At 41.7% G+C, this 22359-nt stretch overlaps 1 protein-coding gene across 1 annotated transcript in view; it reads left to right on the plus strand.

Moving 5' to 3' along the window:
- Window positions 1-1186: 1186 nt before the first annotated feature.
- Window positions 1187-22359, plus strand: part of atp11a (ATPase phospholipid transporting 11A) — a gene marked incomplete at its 3' end in the record, with an annotated part of 44096 nt that continues 22923 nt past the window's right edge. Inside the window, exon 1 of the mRNA XM_083987740.1 lies at window positions 1187-1359. Within this exon, the coding sequence (XP_083843866.1) occupies window positions 1315-1359 (45 nt within the window). The 5' untranslated portion in view covers window positions 1187-1314. The remainder of the gene's footprint in view (window positions 1360-22359) is intronic.

Genomic DNA, 22359 nt, shown 5'->3' on the forward strand with positions numbered 1-22359 from the left:
TGACCTCACTCAACATTTACAGGGATTGGTGCGATAATTCACTAGGCTATTATTTATTTATAAACTCTAGTCTAGACTAGATAGGCCCAAACAAAAATAATTTAAACTCTAATTTAACTTTTTTTTTCCAGAAGAGAAAAGCTATTTATTTTATTTTTTGTTTTGATTTTCTAAATCTGTTTATATAGGCTACTAGTTGCACATAATCAGATTTTAAAATAAATGTAAAACAAATATGTTTGAAATGGCATTTCCATGACTGTTATAGCTGTTGGTGTTTCTGGAATAAATTCATTCACATGAGCAAAACTCACGTGATTTGAATTAAACCCAACTACATCTGATTTAATCTCACTGGGAATCAATAAATTTAGATTTACTCAGTCAGCAGCTCTATTATTGTGAATCAGTTAGCCTAATACTTTATCAAATTTCACAGCTATTTTGTTTTCTATTTTATTTAATTTTTTGACTTTTGAATCTTTTTATATAGTTGCACACAATAATCAGACTTTACAATAAATAGGCTATAAAAATATGTTTGTAAATACAGTATGTGTGTTTCTGACAAAAGCTGTCAAAAATAAAACATGTTGGATGGTAATAATGGTAGGCCTACATTTGTGGACACACTGTTGATTTTCTCTTTGGGACACTGTGACATTCCCGCCCTGAGCAAACAAATCACTCTCCTAATTAACTGAAACATCTAATCAATTACAACCCCCCCCATTCTCCCCCTCAAATAGGCCTAAATAAATAAATAAATAAAACAGAGCACCACAACGCGCATGCGCTCCCCTCCCAGTCCCACCACCACCACCTGGCTCCTGTGACGTAGCTCAGTTGAAAGTAAAGCTCCTTTGGCTGCGGCGCGAGGCAAGGAGATTATTGGTAGGCTCCGCGCGCGAGGAGGAGGAGGAGGGGGGAGCGCGAGCGAGGCGGACAGACTAGAGAAATGAGTTTGATGTCAGTGGTGGAGGAGGAGCAGCACCTGTCCGTACCTGCAGGGACTGTCCCGAAACTGTAGTAAAAGACACGGAGACTGAGACACAGAGACTCCTCCTGTCCCCAAAGTCTCCCTGCGCATTGTTTAGTTTACCTACACGGACCAAGACGAGGCTTTTTCTTTTTCTTTTTTTTAGTTTAGTTTTGTTTTCAAATCCAGGAAGAAGAGAAGACAAGACAAGACAGGAGGAGAGAAAAGTCATGGACAGAGGAGGAGATTTAAAAAGAAGCTAGCGTCCACAGTGAACAAGAAACCCGGAGAAACACGAGTCGGAGCGAAGGAGGCAGCCGAGAAGGAGGAACAGGATGGGGATGGATTTCAGCACTCTTCGGAACCTCATCAGCAGATATGTAAGTTTGTATTATTATTATTTACATCGAGCTACTTTTCGACACCGAGAAGTCAGCTTTTTTTTGTTTTGTTTCATCCTCACTGATGGTCTCAAATTCCGCCGAAGCAGCTACTCATCCGGATTAAGTTTCACTCAGGAGAGGAAACTCACTGGGAAAGGAATTTATGACATTCAATGACAATGACTTTTAATTTGATAGGAAGTTACAGTTTAGTCTTAAAAAGTGTTATTTCTGTGAATAAATATAGGTAGTGCATACTGTAAATCAATGAAACCACACCCAACTCTGACTTTATCCACACATTTACCACTTTTTTAGTGAATTGTCCATTAATTAACTATCTTTTAGTATTTGTTTTAGTAAAAACTACTATTTTTGACTCAGTACAAATGTAGTATGGTCAAGTGGTTCTTGTAGTTGAAGTAAGTAAGCAGTGACTTTTAGATGGGCGGACAAGTTCTGTGTTAGAATATAGTTTGTTTTTAGTTTTTTAGTAAGATTTTTTTGCACATATTAATTCTCCTATGGCAACCATCTGAAGATATTATTGCTAAATGAATAAAAGTGTGTGTATTGCACATAGATGTCTAACACGGCAGCCGTCACCTTCAGTCAACAAACCACTTTGGGCGCTGTAATAGTGAAAGGTGGAGTCTCTAAAGGTTATTACCAGGCTGTATAAGTTCATGACCAAACATGCTGAGATAGAAACGTTGGATGGCAAAGTTTAAAAACAAAACAGAGCAGATGAAGTCGGTGCACTTCCTGGTTCCCAGCTCTGATCAGAATAAGAATATACAATTAAACGCTGCTGAGCTCATTGATTTCAAATGAAGCAGCTTCACTCTCATCCATTACGCTGCCTCTTCCAGTTGAACACCACTACAAATGCAGCAGCCAGTCACATGAATTATGTAATCCAGTTGTTTTCTCCTCTGCTAAGTCCGATCGATGGGATGGGCAGCAGTGGAGCAGCCGGCCTTGTATCCTATATGGCTGTGTGGCTTGCATTAGGCTCCACGGTAATGTGTTTGACAATAATCCAGCCCGGCTCACACACACGAGACCAGAGAGAGAGAGAGACGGTGGCGAGGTTTATACTCGGGCTATACACGCTCAGCTGAGGCTTAGATATGGCCTCCCAACTGTTGCAAATGGCTGATTAAATAAAATCCCTGCTGCGTGGAGGCTGAAATGGAGCCTTAAAAGTGAGGAGCCTGCAGAGACGAGCCGAGGATGTGGGATGCTGATGAGGTCTGCTGCTGTAATTGATCTGGATAACTGCTTTAGACAAATGGGTTAGGGTTAAATTGATTGTATTGCCATTGCAAGGAGAAGAAAAAAAAGAAAAAGAAGAAGAGACTGCTGAATACTTGAGATTAGGGCGAGGAGCATTTATCTGTTTGTCAATACCAGGCTTTTTCTTTTTCTTTCTGAGCCGTGTGGGACAGTCTGATGAAGGATTCGTCTTCTGACCGCGTCCGTAAAATGAAACTAATCATCAGATTTAAAAGCCTAATATATCAATTTGCTGAGCTCTAAAGAATTTCCACCATCACGTGAAATGTCAGTGATGGCTGGGTCGTCGTTAAGGAAAGGAAAGGAAATACGCCTCCCAGTCCCCGCATCTCGCAGGAGGAAGCCATCAATACAGCATCACTGTCAGTCTCCAAAGCATTTCTGTACAATGTTACATATGCAACACACTCTTTGTTGCATGATTCAATTTCCACTTTACAGCATATTTGTTTTGTGTTGCAAATCCCTTACAATGCAACGTAGTTCTCCTCTTGCAGAAGATTTCTAATGATCAGTCCTTGAGTTTTTATTAGTGTCTGTTTCCCAGGAAGCACTAGTGCGCTGCGTGGGCTGACAGTCGTGGTGCTTCAGGCGTGTTGAGATCCGTAAACTCTCCATGAGATAACGAGGTGTGATCCAAAACACAAACAGATCTTTATGGCGTGAGAAATATCCAGGTAATTTCATCACAATCCAAGAATAAACAAAACTGAATTCACACCGTTTAATCTCAAAACGCTCATTTGTAGCCTACGTCTCCACCAGACACTATATTCTCCTTTCCATTGCATTCCAGGATAATGTGTTTTCTTATCTGATTTACTAGCGTTTAAAAAAGAGACTATACAGTTCCAGTATTGAGGGCGATGTGTGGATGTTAAGCTAAATTGCCAGGTTGAAGATAGCTGAGGTCACGTTGGACACCAGTTCTTCTCTCTGTGGTCTTTGAAATCCAAGTCTCTCCAGTCGCTGCCATCCCTGATCAAGTAAAAAGGCAGAAGATGTTATATAAGCCCTATCGCTCTCTTTTTGAAAGCATAACATGAAGAGTTGTAATCTTTGCGGCTGTCACTCTCGTCCAGGCTGAATGAGAACAAAATGTAATCACAGTGACGTGCAGGGGCGCCCAGACCTAGTGTACTGGTACTGTATATATATGCAGCACTCGCCTCCCTTCCCCTCCACTTTAAAAGAACCAGTTATGGCTGTTTGAATTGTGTCGAGCTTATTAATAGCTCTGTGTAGCCAGAAGAAACAGTTTTTTTCCCCCATCTCAGCTCGTTTTTAAGAATTAATCTACCTGTATCTGTTTGATGGTGTCAGATTCACATAATCTGGTTAATAAAAATTAAAAAAAAGACTGGTTTCCTGATGGTTAGCCCACAGTTTAGTGCCTGTATCTGTGTCACAGCCATAAACATCCGTTTTTAATATAAAAAGAAGGTCGTTTAAGAACGCGTTCTGTTCTGAAGTTATTTCCAGAACCATAAAAGACTCTTTCTCTCTGCGCTGCTTGATTATTTTTAACCTGTTTCTCGAGCTGCGACTGTTGTTCGCAATCCAGGTCAGAACTGACGCATCTCTGAGCTGTTTTTTTTTTTTTTGCTGAAAACACAAAAACAGAAAATGCACTGTTTGCAATATTAGAATTAAAACAGTGGACCCTGACAATGACATATTAAAGCACGGATTAACCTTTGTGCATTGTTTGAAAAAGTGACGTTTCTATTGTAAAGTTCTTCTATCTTGAACATATAGTATATGAGCTAATTAAAAGCTGCAGCACCAGTTTGTGAACTTGAAGATTGTGTGTGTGTGTGTGTTGAGGTCTGTTGAAGAAGCCGGGCAGCATTCCTGTGCTGTGCTGACTAATCTGTGTATTCCCGGACAGGAAGTGCCTCCTCTCTCCCTCCGTCTGGCTTCCTGCCTTCCCACATAGTGGATTAAAGGGTTACTGGTGTTCACTATATGGCTTCTCCCGCTTAATCCAGTTTACTGCAATACTTTCAAATCTAAGCCAATCACTGATCCCCTTACTGCTTATGTCCCTTCTAATTGGTGCATACTGTAGGTCTGGTGCAGAGTGAGTCTGTGTAGTGTGTTACAGTGTGTAGCTGGTTCTCGCTGCAGGCTGGTGAGGTGAAGTGAGGCGGTGGAACAGAGTAGTAGCCGGGTGACGCAGGGGGCAGAGGATCACATGAACTCCTCGGCGCTGCCTGGTTGTCAATAATTCATCAGCACACACACAGGCTGACAATGTGGGCTGACGTTTATGTAGCTGCTTATGGAGCCACAGGCAACCCAAAGTACAGTGCATGCAGGATGGAGAATTACTACTACTTTAAAGGGACAGTTCAACATTTTGGCAAATTGGCCCATTGCTATAATCCCTATAGTTTTAGGAGTAGGCTTGTTACCTTTAATTGTCGGTGCAAGCTATTTTTAGAGCGGCGGAGCAGAGCCGTGAGCTGCTCAGAGCTACGCTACGGAGGCTAATGGGATTTTTTTGCTTTCCATCATCAAACTCATCAAATACACAATCCAACAACTCAAAAACGCTCTGGTGGACAAGTTGTGACCTGCACATTCACCACACTATGAGATAATAACAGAACGTTACCAGACAGAGTTGTTTTAGAGGCAAATGCAGAGACTGCTTGATGAAAAACTGCCCCCGACGGGAACGTGCATCAGTGGTTTTGCATGAATTCACCTCTAAAACAACTCTGTCTGGTAACGTTGTGTTATTATCTCATAGCGTGGTGAATGTGCAGGTCACAACTTGTCCACCAGAGCGTTTTGGAGTTGTTGGATTGTGTATTTGATGAGTTTGATGTGGGAAACCAAGAAATACCATGAGCCTCCGTAGCGTAGTGTAGCGTAGCGTTCTACAAATAGCTTGCACCGACAATTAAAGGTGACGAACCTACTGCTAAAACTATAGGGATGAAGATATTGGTCTTTGATTGTACATCGTGTGTGTATCTGCACAATGAAACATGCCCAGTGTGTGTGTGTGTGTATGTGTGTGTGTGTGTGTGTGTGCAAACAGCAGCAGGTTTCCTCATGCTAATCATTTAACACCTGCCCGTCCATTCTGTCCACAGGGTTAACCTCTTTACCTGGAGGGATTTACAGTCCTGGCTCTCTCTCTAATCCACCCAGTGTTGGGTTTGTCTGCTGTTGCTTTTAAGAAAAAAAACTAATTTAACAATATCAGTCACATTTCAGCTTCACATTTAAAAAGAACTAAACTCAAATCGAATAAATCAGATCGTTTTACTTCACTGTGACTTGATTGAGTCTTAGTTCATTTAAAAATGCGATGGAGCCGTCGTGGGCACAACAACCTTCACGGAAACGTATAAAATAACCAATTATAATGCATAAGTGGAAATAATATCATAAAAAAATCCCCCCCGTCATTGCTTTTTTTTTTTGAAACAGTCAGCTGCTGAAGAGTGCGAGCTCCATCAAGGGACGGTATCAGTGTTGTAGCGGCAGTGGCGTAGCTGGGCTGTATTCCACATGGGTTTTGAGGTCAAAGGGGCCCGCGCGACATTGCACACTCAAATAGAGGACAGAAAAAAAGCCAAAAAAGTGCATCAAGAATGAACCATGACAGTGATTAGAATTGCAATAGCCGCTTTTATTGCCAACCATTCCCCAAACCCTATATAAACAGGCAAATGAAATAAATAAATAAATGACACACATGACCACCATAACATAAATAACAACACATTTCCTAACACAATCCCAATACAAATAAATACACAAAATAAAATTACAATAAAATAACTTAAGGTGCCATTACACTCCCGTCAGGGGCATATTAACACTTTCCAGAAATACACAAAATAAAATTTGGCTCCAATAAAACAACTTAAGGTGCCATTGCACTACCAGGCATAGGAATCTTTTCAATAAGAATAACTTTGATAAACATTGGTATGTATATTTATGTACATATACGTACACTTTAAAGGGAAATATTTGATCTTATTTTAACTGTATTAATACGCCACACAGCACTTTGTTAATCTCTATCTCAGTAAGTTTGTACTACTTTAAAAATTTTCAAAATTCATGTGAAAGGCAAAATAAAATCAGGTAGTATTAGCACATTGTAAACAAGGTGGATGAAAACACCAGTCAGTTCAATTCATGTGGGAATATATTGTAAATATCAGGTCAGAATTGACCGAAATTGCCGAAATCTGTTGCATAAAGTGTTTTGCTCGACTTGATCTGATAGGTTTAGACATAAAAGTGCAGCTACATGAGAGCAAAAAGGGCTATTGAAAAAATACAAAATAAATGAGTTCACAACTTTGCATTACTGCCACTATTTGAGCTAGAATTGTGTTTTTCTGTTCTTCATTCTGGCAAATGTCTCAACAACATTGTTAAAGTTAGCCTTCTCAGAAATATCTCTCTCAATGAAAAGTAATGCCAGGTTTGAGAGACGAGACTCACTCATTGTTGAGCGCAAGTATGACTTAATTAGTTTAAGGCGACTGAAAGTGCGCTCTGCCTGTGCACTGCTTATTGGAACAGTGAGATAGATCCTATATAATTTTTCGAGGTTAGGATAAGCTCGGTGCAAGTCATTTGCGATTAGAAAGGGCAGAATCTCTGCAGTAAAAAGCCCTGCTCCATCGGGGAACATGCCTTTGAAAACGTCTCTGAAAGCACAATATTCATCAACAAGACTTTCTGCATCATTCAGATCCTCTGAATAAAACTGTCCCAATTCATTTATCCTCTCAATTGACTTTGGGTCAAAAAAGTGCTTTTCGTTAAGGACTTGAAATTTAGCAGCTGTGTTGCGAAGGTCTGCAAAACGTGTCACAAACTGTTGGTCAAATACATCTAAAATGTAATAAAATGTCTCCACTTTAAAACGTCTTCTACTGTCAGATATAGGCTCATCTGTGGCCAGTTCGCCTGCAAAACGTTTTCTCATTCGAACTCTAACCTCCTGGAACTCGGTGGATGTGTCACATTCTTTTGCTTGTTCTTTTGCAGATGCCTCAATATTATTAAAGCCCTCTTCAGATCTTAAACCTTTCAAAGCATTAGCACAGCTGTCAATTTGCTCAACTGCAGAGTTTAAATCGATTGATTCTTTCTGAAGGTAGTTTGATAGAGAATATGTTTTTCCTAAAACAATGTTCCAGAAATTGAGCATGAACATAAACTCAAATGTGTCAAGTGTGGCTAGCAGACCTTTTGCATCTGCTACAGCTTTTGGTTCTGAGCGTGTATCATCAATAATTATTTCAAGTGCCGCTATGATTGCTGGCATACTCTTAATTACGGCTTCAGTGGCTCGCTTTCGTGATGCCCACCTTGTATCACTGAGACGTTTCAATGTTAAAGCTGTATCCTGTATCATTTTGTCCTGTTGTTCTGTCAGTATTCTGTAACGAGGTAAACTCAATGTTAAAAAGCAATACAACTGTTCAAGGGTACCAAAGAAGAGTTTCCCAGCTGTGCATGATGTCGCAGAATCAAGAAGAATGAGGTTTAGATTATGGGCACAACAGTGCACATACAGAGCCTTAGAGCTACATGAGTCTTTCACTCTCTTTTGAAGGCCTGATATGTGACCAGACATAGTTTTGGCACCATCATAAGCCTGTCCTCGCATATTGGTAACGTTAAGTCCGAGTTCTTGGAGCGCTTTCATCAGTGAGTCATGAAATGATTCAGCCCTGCCGCTAGACAGCTCATCGAACTTAATGAATCGCTCAACACTTTTACCACTCTTATTGACATACCTTATTGACAATGAAAACTGATCCACTCTAGAAATATCAATTGTTGAATCAACAATGACAGAGTAAAAAACAGCATCCTTAATTTCTTTTACTATCATTTGCAGTGTCTCATTACCAAGGCATGTGATAAGCTCATTTTGAGATTCTGGACTTATGTATTTATAGCCCCTGTTGACTTCGCTGATGTGGTTATCGATGATAGTGTCATATTTTGCCAATAGCTTTAACAGTTCGAGAAAGTTGCCTTCGTTAACAGTTGGTGCTCCTAGGCCAGCATACTCTCTATGTCCCCTGAAGGGAAGGCCTTGCTTAGCTAAGAACAGAGTAACATCCACCAGCCTTTTAAGGACTCTCCTATTTTTCTCAATGGCCAGTCTTTCTGCCCGCACAAGTCCTGCGATGACAGTTTTATCCTCAGTAATGCGATATTTAGTAAGGAATAAAGTCTTCTCCGCCTTGCGGTGCGCTGCTAACGCTTCATGGTGCTTTATCCTATCCATTCCTTTGTGGAAAGCATCAAAGCCCTTGTTGGGGTCAGACCAAATGGTTTCTTCACCCTTTTCGGCAAAAAGCCAACAACAAAAACAAAACATCTTGCCAGAAAGAGGAGAATACACCAGCCAGTGTCTATCTATACTGACTTTGCCACTTGTCTTTTTGTACCAGTGTATTTTAAACTTGTCGTCACGTGAATTTGTTACAAAATCTGAAAAGTTATCTTTTAACCCAGGCTGGCATGGACCATGTTGGACAAGGGCTCTGACTTTTGCTGTGCTGAGAGTTTCATTTTTAAAAAGAAATGGATCTGAAGGATATGCTTCGGTGTTGTCCAGTACTGGCTTGCCTTGTCCATCCGTTGCCTCATCCTCACTTGCCATATCCTGTGCAAAAATATGAGGAAAAAAATGTTTTTCAATTGTTTGTTTTCGAGGTACTGTTTCAACATGTTTTTGACCCAGCAACAAAGTTAAAAAAAAAGACTTACCTCATCCTGGTGCTCGTATTGGGCATCATCCTCCTCATCCTGGTGCTCGTCTTGGGCATCATCCTCCTCATCCTGGTGCTCGTCTTGGGCATCATCCTCCTCAGAGTTATCATTGGTGGTGGTATCAGATTCGTGCTGCTCTTCCTCAATATATCCTTAATAATAATAATAATAATAATAACAAAGCCTATGAATTTTATTTTTAATTGACAAAGAAAATTAATGATTTATAATGTATGTAACTTTGCTGATAGGCTATCTTTAATGTTCTGTCTGTGCCCTGAACACACCCCAAAACACAAACACTATATGCCAAGTCTCTGGACTACACGTGTATGTGGATATTTTTTTAAGCGGATATTTTTGTCTTAGTTTTAAACAAAAACTCTGTCCACACCACAGAAATAGTGAAGTAGTTGGTGCCCGTCCGTCGGCGGAACAGCGTGTATTAAAAAAACAGCCTATTTTTTAGGCCTTTTCTCGAAAATTGCATATCCATAATAAAATGAGTATATCTCTGCAACCACAAGGTCTATTTGAATACTTTTGGTGTCATAGTAAAGGGAAAAAATGAGGAATTGCTGAGATGTGTAAATTTCAGTATATCTGTTACTGGTGAAGAGTAAATGAAGATGACACACAGAAGAAAATTAATAAAATTAATATTCGCCTAAAAAATATCATATTTTTGATGAGTGCCCTTTAGAATAATGCTGATGAAGCTCAAACTCTCTATAAAATCATTGTACAACATATGAACATTGTCTCTGCAGTGGTTGATTCTGATTAATTGAAGCAGGACAAAATTATTGAGATTTTACTACAAAATATTCAGGCGAACTTTCCAAAATGTCCATTTTTGGCACAGCTTGGAACCACCTGCTACTATAAACTATTGTTTAATCTTTATTTTCACACAATTTGGATAAACTAACTGAAAATAAATCTACTGGAACCGATTGTAAATAACTAACATAGTGGATTCAAGTGTCTCTGTGTCCTGCTGCTGCTCTGCAACTTATTTGGGTGGGTTGGGCTTTCAGCCTCTATCTCTGCAGCGCATTGGTCGATTCGAGTGATTGACGGCTCATTCTAACCATTAGAGAGAGAGAGGAATGACGCTAGACCCAGGTCGATGTGATTGGCCGCACTGGCCATGTGACAGCCATGAACCAATCAGATCAGCAGATCCACGTGCATCCACGGCCAGACTGATTCAGATGTAAACACTAGCAAAGTCTCATATTAGAACGTCTCTGACACTAGGCAGAGTTCAACTGGAAATATTGTGGATTTACCCATAACACAACCTTTTCACGGCAAAACAGCAAAGGTAAGAGCAAATGTACGACCATGTTTTGGCCACGCAGCGTCTGTTTTTGCTCGACTTTGCTCGTTGTTGGCTTGTGCTGCTGTGTTAGCCGTGGTTGCTACGTAACGCCCCAATGTTTGTAGCAGGCTCGTTCCTGATGAGCGGTGGCTGATGTGTTTTGCATAATGTACAGTAGTATTACGAGCCAGAAATGTGGCGACTGGGTCCACACAGAGGTGCTTCATGAAGTTTGATGTCTAGTTGTTTGTTTGAGTAGTGTTTGGGCTGTATTTGGGTCATATAAACATGGTTTTTACACGTTGTAGCCCAGCTTCTGCTGTTTAATTTGACATAATATGACCATATTCTTTCATAATCAGTGCAGTGGGGGCTCTGTTATTGTTCTGCATGTCTTCAAGTCCCCCAATTGGGGCACAGGAGCAAAGCACAGATGTGGACCATTGTTGTTGACAACTTTTATTTTTTTTTATATCTCCGTTTTTTTTATCCGTTTAAAAATATCTCCGTTTATGTGGGTGAAATCGGTGTGTTCGTGTGGTTGAGAGGCCACCTTGGACAGAAAAATGTGCGTTTAGGAATATATCGTATTAGTGTAGTCCAGTCTGAGATGATAGCGCCGTGTACAGTAGGCAGTGTTAACGTTAACTTACCTGCTGTGGCCGTGGCCGCACTGGCCGCCGTGCTGTTCAGACCTGTGTTGTGGCTGGCCTGGCTCCCACCACGACGGAACAGATCAGTCAATTTTGCGCATTTAGCTGCATCTTCAATTAATTTCTTTTTCTTTTTTGCCCGACGCTTTTCCGCTCCAGACAATTCTTTTTCTTTTATTTTCACCATCTTTGCTTCTTCCTTGCTTGCTTTTTTTCTTTTTTTTCCAGAAAAATAACGGTCTGACTGAGCGGCTGAGCCAATCACATTTCAATACACGCATGGATCAGCTCAAATTGGGAGGGGCCACTCGTATCCCCCCTTAATATGCAACATAATGCAGTGACCCAGTCTGATGTTGCTACCTGCCGCTGCGAGGGAAAGCAGCCGCGGTCAACCGCGTCCCGAACCTCCCTCCTCGGCAGTGTGGTGGTGCCGCAGGATTTCACCACAAGAGGGCCCCTTTTTTTTGTCACAAGAGGGCCCATGGGTTTACAAAACCCACCAACCCTACGTCATCTACGCCGCTGTGTAGCGGTAACATTGACAGTGTATTACAGCCCATTGAACAAGGAGACAGATGATGGATTGCCCCGGGTTAATGGTGCGTAGAGGCCTCTATCCAAAGAGAGAGAGAGACGTTGTTTGAACTTGGGCCATCATAATAACATTGCTCCGGGTTGCCGGTGAAAGTGCTGAGGGGGGCAGCCAGGTACACCTTAATGTTCTCCCTGTCTGAGGGAATGATCGCTGCTCGACTCGGGGCAGGAACACACCATTCCCCATGGTCCTCATGTCAGAGACTCGCACTCGCTGATGGTGCACTCTGCAGGAAGCCCCTCCCTCCCTTTCTCTCTCTCTCTCTCTGCATTATTTGCCTGAAACGTAAGTTATTGATTATTTGGATTATCGGCTACGACCTCTAACTAAATCTTCACACAGGAAGTGAAGGTACATTTCTTGCAGACTTGGCAAAAGACCGATCACTTCTGCACGATTGTTTCCTATTAAGTCCCATTAAGGTGGAAAGTTTTACTGTTAGGCTACTGCGCATCAATCCATAATAAAGCAGCTGCTTATCTTCTTCTGTCAGCAGGTTATGATGAGTTGACAGTAGTTCTTCCAGGAGCTTGTGTGGTGAATCAGCATTTTTTTTTGCGTTTTTGTTTGAATATATCCAAAGTTAATGTTAATGAGCGAGGGTTTAACTCTGTGTTTCCACTGCTTCTCTGTTGTTGTTCACTCTGGTTACGTTTACACTACGATATATCAGATAAAATCACAATATTGAAATGCTGAGGCGACAGGATAGACGTAATGTAGTCATAAACTTCTTTTGTCATTTGGTATAGATGACAATTAATGACTTAGATATTTCAAACATTTAATAATTGGTCCTACAAAATACTTCAATATTTTATATAATAAGTAATATAATTATATTTTGAAATATTTGATTATACACATTCATTGTGTTGTGAAATAGCAGATTATTTTTCTGACAATAATCATACCAAGAACATTTATAATTGTGACATTCCTAGCTACATCAGAATAGAAAATAGGTGGGATCTTCCTTTAGGCTTTTATCTCAAACGCTGACATTTGAGTGTGTTTTCCTTCCTCAATGGCTGCTTTATACTACACAATGTGGAGCTCCAGCAGAGGCGGAGTTAAAAGCTTTTCAATGACACCCAAAGGGAGCACTTTGCGAAGCCACTTGTGCAACTTCTAAAAGGTCCTGATATAAACCTTTAATCGTCATTGCCTGGAAGCACAGGCGATATCCGGCAGCGAGGTTGGTTGCACGTGAAGTTTCGGTATGAAGTCGAAACTGCTGAGCTTTTACATAGTTGAACAACTGTGCGTGCACATGAAACAACATTGATTATACTGTAACATTATCAATGCACTCCGGCAGCCACCACAACAGCGATCTCCTCTAACCGCTCTCAGGCTGTCAGTCTGCCAGAGCAGCACAGTGATATAATACCGAGCCTATACAAAGTCTCTGATGGAGCTGAGGTGGCACGCTGTCACATCCCAGCCCCGAACACACGTATTCATCTTTGAGTTGCAATGACGACAGGTTTACATGTGACTCTCTGAGGATTTGGTGGATGATGATGATGACACACAGACTGGAAACAGTAGAACAATATAAATAATGGAGCTTCGGTCACATTAAATAAATTCCTCTGAGTGCAGCATTACTCAGGGCAGAGCCCGAGTGACAGCAGCTAAACATTTAAAGGTGCCACGTGTAGCATTTTAACATGAATAAATAATAATCAGCGCATAAATATTTTAGTGTAATTGCCGCAAACAAAAGAGGCCACCGCTAAATCTGCACTTTTATTTTCATTGTGTGCAACAAGCTAGAATGTGACTTTAAACCTGCTGCCTTGATTTACAGAAACCATATATCACACACTTTACTGTACGTGGCCTCTCTTGGTTTGTTTTGTATAAGCATCAAACCAGGAGGATGTTCTGACAGAATTCAGTGCATTTTAAAGGGATAGTTCAACATTTTTTTAGAACGGCGGAGCAGAGCCGCAAGCTGCTCAGAGCTACGCTACGGAGGCTCATGGGATTTCTTGGTTTCCCTTCATCAAACTCATCAAATACACAATCCAACAACTCCAAAACGCTCTGGTGGACAAGTTGTGACCTGCACATTCACCACGCTATGAGATAATAACACAACGTTACCAGACAGAGTTGTTTTAGAGGTAAATTCATGCAAAACCGCTGATGCTCGTTCCCGTCGGGGGCAGTTTTTCATCAAGCAGACTCTGTATTTACCTCTAAAACAATTCTGAACTATTCTATTGAACTATCCCTTTAACTGCTTTCTACTCACTGAGTAATTTGACTTTGTTTCATAATCAATTCTCCACTGTGTGCATTTTTTACCAACAGTTGTTGTGTGTCTGTGTGAGGAAGCGCTGCCTGTGTTTCCTCTAGCTTCACCAGCTTCTTGGATCTCAGAAAAGAGCTCTTAATTTGTAGGAATCCACTTCCTCCATGGTTGCTCGACGCGCTGCGCTGCCTGTCAGGTGACTGGTCTCATGGGGGCCACATGATGCCATTAGACTCCCCCGCTCCACTTCCACCCCCACCCCCACCCCTCTGACTCGTCCTGTGACTTTTTACTGCCAATGAGATGTGATCATCACCACGCAAATTGCAAAAGCAGTCTCAGGAGCACGTCACGGTGCAGTAAATACGCAAACAAATGATTTAGTTGATGTTACGTCATCCCACTACAGCAAAGCTCTGAGTGTGAGACAGAAAGACAGAGAGATAACAGAGTCAGTGCAAGAAGTGAGAGCATGGAAATGGTTAATCTCATGGTTGTGGAGGAGATAATGAAGAACAAACTGAGCATATAGTCGTTTTCTCCGCCCTTGCACCTCTCACATTTGCACCGAGTGTGTTTGTCTTGATAGGAGATAGGAGAAGGGCAGCAGGATTCATGAGGACGGTCGACGGTGCAACACCATGAACAGGACAGGACGGAGAGCAGTGGAGCTCAACAGACCTGAACTCTACGACTGTGGAGTGAAGTCAAGTAGAAACAGCATCAAATCACAAGAAGACAAGATAGAGTAGAAGATGAAGAAGATAATCTACTTCTACACATATACCAGTACATTTATATAAATATTTACATACAGTACAGTACTGTATATAAACCACTAAATTGCTATCGAAGAAGACAGTCCGCTTGTAATAGACAGATATGAACCAAACCTACAAAACTAAATGGATTATTTTGGAAGTTAGAATCAGAGCTTTCAAAATAAAATGCAAGGCTTATAGATGATGATAAAGAAGATGATAATGAGATGTGGATTGGTCGTTTTTGTTGTGCGCGTGTGGTGGAGGTTTTGTTAGGAGACACTTGGTTGATCATGACTAAACTGTGTTTCAAGTTCCTTCAGACCGGGAATCTGGATGGATGGAAAGTGAAACTGAGGGAGGCTGGAATTAGGACTCGACTGCACTGCATTTCTTGATCAGTTGATCATCATGTGATCGATTTTAAATCCCTGGAGCCCCGGACCAGCTAGAGCGACCAGGAGGGTGGACGGGGGAGTCAGAGAGGCAGACTGGGGAGGAATGGAGGAGAGCGGGTAGACAGACAGACAGACGGAGCGAGGCCTCGTTAACATTAATGCAACATGGCTTCAGTGTTATGTGTGTGTGTCTGACCGGGGTTTGAATGGACTGCTGCTCAGTCAGTGAGAATGAAGAAGAGGCTGATTCAGGTAAAGCTGTTTTCATTTCCTCACATATTTCACTTCCTCCTCACTTTGTGACACTTTGTTTTTTTTTATTTGGCCTCGCTCCATTCATTGTGGCATAGTTTCACTTTGACGCAGCAGTTACCTAGACTAGAGAGCGACATGATGACACACTGTGAAAATACCTTTGTCACTGATGGCGTGAGCTGAACTTTCATACTGTCATAGAATTTATACCTTAAGTTAACCAATAAGACATTTTGCAGACAACTATTTTAACAATTTAAAGCACAAATGCCTTAAAATTCTCCAGTTTCCTCTTCTCTAATCCACATGTGATGCTTTTCTCTTTGCCACATACTGTAGATGAGCTGAATAACATGTGGTGTTGATTTGGGAGGTTTAATTAAAAAAAAAAACTTTATTTGATGGTTTTCTATTATTTTATTAACTGAGCGATAAATCATCTAATTGAATAAACCCAAAATAACTGGCATATTAATTGTGAATTTTATCCCCGAGTAGTCCCGAAGCAGTGGACACAGCTATTGAGTGTGTGTGTGTGTGTGTTTGTGTGAGTGTTTGTGTGTGTGTGTGTGTGTGTCTGTACCATTTCTTGGAATGATTACCAGCAACACAAACAGTGTAATGAACACCATTAGGCAGCTGTGTCCCTACAGGACCGACATTAGGAAGGAGAAGTGCTGCCATTAGCGACGGCGCGGGTGAAAAGTTGGGGAAATAAACCCATCGACAGAAGATCTAAAGTTTTAAAAGCATTTTTTTGGTCGTTTTTTTTTTTTTTTTTTAACTCGTGAGAGGCGAGCAGCGGTATCGCATTACGTCAGGAAGTGAAAGCACTAGTGTGAGTGAGGTGAAAACACGTCTGCACCCGACCAATAGCTAATGGCACCGCCACCCTGAGGGAGAACAGGGTTCTGTAAGTGTTTCTGATCAATCAATACCTGATTACCAGGTTCACAGGTGACGGTTGATCAGCTTTTAAAGGGATAGTTCAACATTTTGGCAAATTGGCCCATTGCCATAATCCCTATAGTCATAGCAGTAGGTTTGTTACCTTTAATTGTTGGTGCAAGCTGTTTTTAGAACGGTGGAGCAGGTAAATACAGAGACTGCTTGCTGAAAAAGGAACGCGCATCAGCGGTTTTGCATGAATTTACCTCTAAAACAACTCTGTGTGGTAACGTTGTGTTATTATCTCATAGCGTGGTGAATGTGCAGGTCACAACTTGTCCACCAGAGCGTTTTGGAGTTGTTGGATTGTGTATTTGATGAGTTTGATGAGGGAAACCAAGAAATCCCATGAGCCTCCGTAGCGTAGCTCTGAGCAGCTCGCGGCTCTGCTCTGCCATTCTAAAAACAGCTTGCACCGACAATTAAAGGTAACGAACGTACTGTTATGACTATAAGGCAATGGGCCAATTTACCAAAATGTTGAACTAACCCTTTAACACCCTCGTAGTTCACTTTTATTTTTATTTTAGGTTTCTGGAGTGTGTGGACATATATATGTATTATTTTATCATAAATGGATCAGAAAAAGCTATTGATCTGATCATGTTTCATCACCTGTGTGTGAGAAGGAGGAGGAGGAGGGGTGGGGTTTGCCTCCCCTGGTGTTACCCAGTCGTAACAGGCCGGTGCTTTTGAACGGCAGCGCTGGAGTTATTTAAAGCCAGTTGAGTGTCCACAGATCAATGCCGGCACTTTGTGTGACCACTCTCTCACAAACACCAGACACATCTATCACAGATTCGCTGAGGGAACGAAAACGGTGCAATAAAAATCACCTCTCAACACTTATGTTATGTCATTTTTCTTTTTAATCGCATAGGGAAATAAACTCTCTGCGTTTTTTTTTCCCGCCTAATTTCCATTTTGATTTAGAGCTGGATCATTGGTATTTTAGCAATAAACACTACTGTAATGCTAATTATTTTACAACAGAGAGTGTTCCACCGTGTGTATCCTGAATGCAGCTTTAGGTGAAGTCATGGGAGGAGGGTCATGTGACCATCAGCAGCTCTCCTTCTCTCACACACATGGTAGCAGTGTGTAAGTCTGTTCCCTTCTTCTCAAAGAATGACTGTGCTTATACACAGGAAATCCACAACAATGCTTCTCTATGTAGCTGTGAGGAGAAGCACAGTAGTTGGTCTATTAGCCGCTGTCCTGCATCCACTTCATTAAGAGCAATAACTAGTTAAATCAGCTTAAAACTTACATAAATCAGAGCCTTTCAATGGCAAACTGGCTGTTATTAAAGAAAATACCCTGGGAAAACAGTGAGTATTTCTAATTTTGGGTCATCAGAGCTGTAAGATTTGAGTCTAAGTGCCAGTCAGACGTCCGTACAGTAAATGGAAAAATCGGGCGTGTTTATCCCAGTTCCCTGCTGAGATCTAGTGGAAACCAGGCTAATGAATGTCTCTGTATAGCCGACAGAAGCTCTGAGGTTACACACCACCCCTGTTCTCTGAGTGCTCGTCCCATTTCACTGTCAATGCTGGTCTGTCCGTCTGTCAAAGCAGGGAAACGGTGACTCAGTGGCAAGGGTTTACTTTAGTGGCAGTGGTGTGTGTGTGTGTGTGTGTGTGAATGTGTCGGTGTGCAAAGATAAGACAACCTCTTTTAAAGAGCATGATGATCTCATGGATTCAAAAAACAGATAAGATTAAGTGGAACTCATCCTCCCAGAAGATGCGTTCTTATTCAGTCAGCAGTGGGGCTCTTATTTTGAAAGTACAGTCCCGTTCACATCGCCTCAGTTCTGCACAGATATGCAGCTGCATTTTAAAGCTTATTTATCACTGTTTTCATCTCTTTCCTTTTCCTTTATGTTTACACTTGTCAGCTCAAAGTGCATGACTCTCTTTTGTGTGGCTTAATGATAATAATCACAATTCTAAACTAGATTTCATACATAATTGCAGCTTTACAGAGGAAAATACATTAAAACAACAGAGATGACAGCAGCAGACATAGTGGATAATGTAATAAAAGGCCAATAAAATGCTATCAAAGAGCTTCTTGTGGTCAGAGACAGGTGCACTGTGATAACAGGATGATTATCTGATCTTCTCCTCTTCGTGCGTTGTATTGTATTCACCGCCTGTGCAAAAGTGTGAAAAAAAAGCTTACTCATTTCAACACCATGTATCATCCAGGTGATCGCTGCCGTCCACGGCACCTGCGGTCGTGTCGCTGTGATTTATTAATGCAGAGAAAAACCACACGAGCAACGAGTCGGTGTACTGTCGGGGATTTATAACTGCTGCATCACATTATGATTCTGTTATATTTGCATATATATGATCCGTATGTGTGTGTTTGCCTGTCACTTTGAGCGATGCCTTTCTTTGCTCATCAGTCAAAGGAAGAGGAGAATGTATGGAAGCTCAGGAGGTTCAAATCGCTGCTGAGTCTGACTGAGAGTACGAGTTGTAGTGAAGTGAAGTACAAGTGCTGAATCGTAAAGTCCGCTGGCTCTGAGTAATACCAACTGTGTGTTTGTGTGATTGTGTGATTGTGTGGATACAAAGCAGCGAGGACTAGAGGGGTCAGATCAGTAAATCCCACACTCACACACAGACACACACACTCAGAGACAGAGAGACAGACAGTGTGCTTTATAGACTGGCTTGGTTTTAACTGATTATTATTCTGCGGTCTCATCTCTGGTAATGCCACAGTGGTTTGCTGTTTTATCTCCACACAGATTTATCTAAACATGACTCATTTCTTCTCTTTTTCTATTTCTCTTGGTTTGTTCTGGCTCCTAACCCCCCCTCCTCCCCCTCGACACATCACAACATAAATCCTCAAGGCGCAACTGCTGAGGGGATTTATTCCTCTGCCCGCTCTGACATTTGACATCTGTAATCACATACACATGTGTTAAAGCTGTGCTCATCATCATCATCATCATCATCATCCTCATCATCACATGGTCACGGTTCGCTCCTCCTCAGATGTCATGGAGACGACCTGTCAGCCTCGGAACAGCGCAACATGACCGCTGCGTCGCGGTTTTAAAGGTTAAGTGTTGGCATTTGAAGGTGCATGATGAGGATTTATCATGAGCTGATTTGGGTCCGGCCTGTTGAGTCCAGGTGAGGCTGAGAGACACGGTGACAGATGGGGAGCACAGCTGGTATTTAATGGGTGTCGCACACACACACACACACACACACGTTTGTATGGCTATCTTTATGAGGACACTAACCTTAACCATTACTCTTAAAGGGATAGTTCAGCATTATGGCAAATTGGCCCATTGCCATAATCCCTATAGTCATAGCAGTAGGTTTGTTACCTTTAATTGTCGGTGCAAGCTATTTTTAGAACGGCGGAGCAGAGCCGTGAGCTGCTCAGAGCTACGCTACGGAGGCTAATGGGATTTCTTGGTTTTCCCTCAACAAACTCATCAAATACACAATCCAACAACTCCAAAACGCTCTGGTGGACAAGTTGTGGCCTGCACATTCACCACGCTATGAGACAATAACAGAACGTTACCAGACAGAGTTGTTTTAGAGGTAAATGCAGAGACTGCTTGATGAAAAACTGTCCCCGACGGGAACGCGTATCAGGTGTTTTGCAAGAATTTACCTCTAAAACAACTCTGTCTGGTAACGTTGTGTTATTATCTCATAGCGTGGTGAATGTGCAGGTCACAACTTGTCCACCAGAGCGTTTTGGAGTTGTTGGATTGTGTATTTGATGAGTTTGATGATGGAAACCAAGAAATCCCATTAGCCTCCGTAGCGGAGTTCTGAGCAGCTCGCAGCTCTGCTCCGCCGTTCTAAAAATAGCTTGCACCGACAATTAAAGGTATCGAACCTACTGCTATGACTATAGGGATTATGGCAATGGGCCAATTTGCCAAAATGTTGAACTATCCCTTTAACCTAACTTAAACTTAACCTAGTTATTATAAAGTCTTAACCCTCAAACAGCTGTTGGAAGGCCAAAATGTTCTCACTCTGACGGTTTAAACCTCAAACTGGTCCTCACATGTGTAGCTGTACCAGAACACTCTGTGTTAATGCCCAGTGATTTAGGTTATGGGATGGGATTCCTCTTATCTCCGTAGCTCAGTAGCAGCACAGAGATAACACACATACAAGAGGCACGTGTGCATGAGTTAGATCGTGTTTGCGGATACATGCCGGGGGATTTAGATGTGTTTAGTTAGAGTGTGCACGTGCATATGTATGTGTGCATGCGTAATGTGTGTGTGTGTCAGTGTGGTATCGTAGGAAACAGGTTGTCATTTGTTGAGCCTCTGTTTCAGCGCTGCCTGTTGCAGCCGGAGATAAATACTCAGCGACTGGTCATCAGAGGAAACAAAAAGCTGCAGCTTTAAAGCAACAAAAAACAAAACCAAAACAATGGTCGTGTGTGCGTTGCAGTGATTCCTCTTTTCTCCTCGTAGCGTCCCGTCATGTTATCTTCACTTCTCAGGCAGCAACAACTGTGACTGCAGAGGCTGAGCAGCACCACTGGTTGGTTTGTGCAATAAACCTCTAAAGTATCAGAGCACAGTAAAAACAGCTTTTTATGTCAATAAAACTCAAAACAACCAGTTGCATATCGGTGATTCGATGTCGAATGGAGCTCCTTTTTTCCTAGAGAGCAGCACAGTAATAATCTGGTTAACGTGTGGTTTTCTACATCCCATAGTCAGTTTTATGGTGGTTCAGTGATCGTACACTACTGTACCAACTCATCAGTTCACAGAGGGAGGCGACGGAGGAGCAGACTTAACATCTGTCCCACCAGATGTTGTTCTTGTGTGTGGAGATTTATCCGCTTGTTTCCCTGTCGTCTGGGTGTTTTCGTTTTACCACAGACTGATTTGTGCCAATAATAAATAATCATCTCCAGTGTTGTTCGTCATATCAGGAATACGTATATAGACTATATCTATAACTCTGGCCCAGTCTTCCTGCTTCGCTGTGCTGTTTCTATGAGGATGTGTGTGTGTGAGTCATGTCTCAGTCATGTGCTGTGTGGACGGAGACGATCACAGGGACAGAAATGTGTCTAATCTAATAGAAAGGGTCAAATCTGTCTCTGCAAAGTTTTTCTGTGCTGCTTTGTTGTTTGGAAAAACGGGAAGAGACGACATCATCACCATTTGTGCAACACACTTGCACAGCACCAGCTCTGGTCTTTCTTTTCCTCTGTGTTTGTAGTGGACCCGTGGGGTTGAGGGGAAAAGGGAAGTGTGGAAATGTGTGTGTGTATGAGTGGGTGGGTGCAGCTCTTCCTGTTTACAATATGGTCTTCTGTTCCTAATCACAGTGGGAGTTTTCTTTTTTTTTTTGGCTCTAATGCTGTGTTCAGGGCCATGTGGGGAATAATGTACAGTATGTGATGTCATTGATCAACAACGCAACACAACACTTTTAAATCAGCGTTCAGCCTCTACTTTTATAATTATAGTAGTCATTTTATCCTAATTATAATTTAAACGAGTCCCATTTCATCATATAGTCAAAGCGTCAGGTTGTAAATGTCACTTAAAGATACAGAGATGCAGCAAACGTCGCACTTTGACCTAGAAATAATGATGAATAAATTCAACACACACTGTACTATACATACACGCTAAAATAACTTTTCTGTGTTAGTTTCACTTCTTCACACAACTGCTCTGTTGTGTGC

This window comes from Trachurus trachurus, assembly GCF_905171665.1.
Source record: "Trachurus trachurus genome assembly, chromosome: 2".
NCBI classification, from domain to species: domain Eukaryota; kingdom Metazoa; phylum Chordata; class Actinopteri; order Carangiformes; family Carangidae; genus Trachurus; species Trachurus trachurus.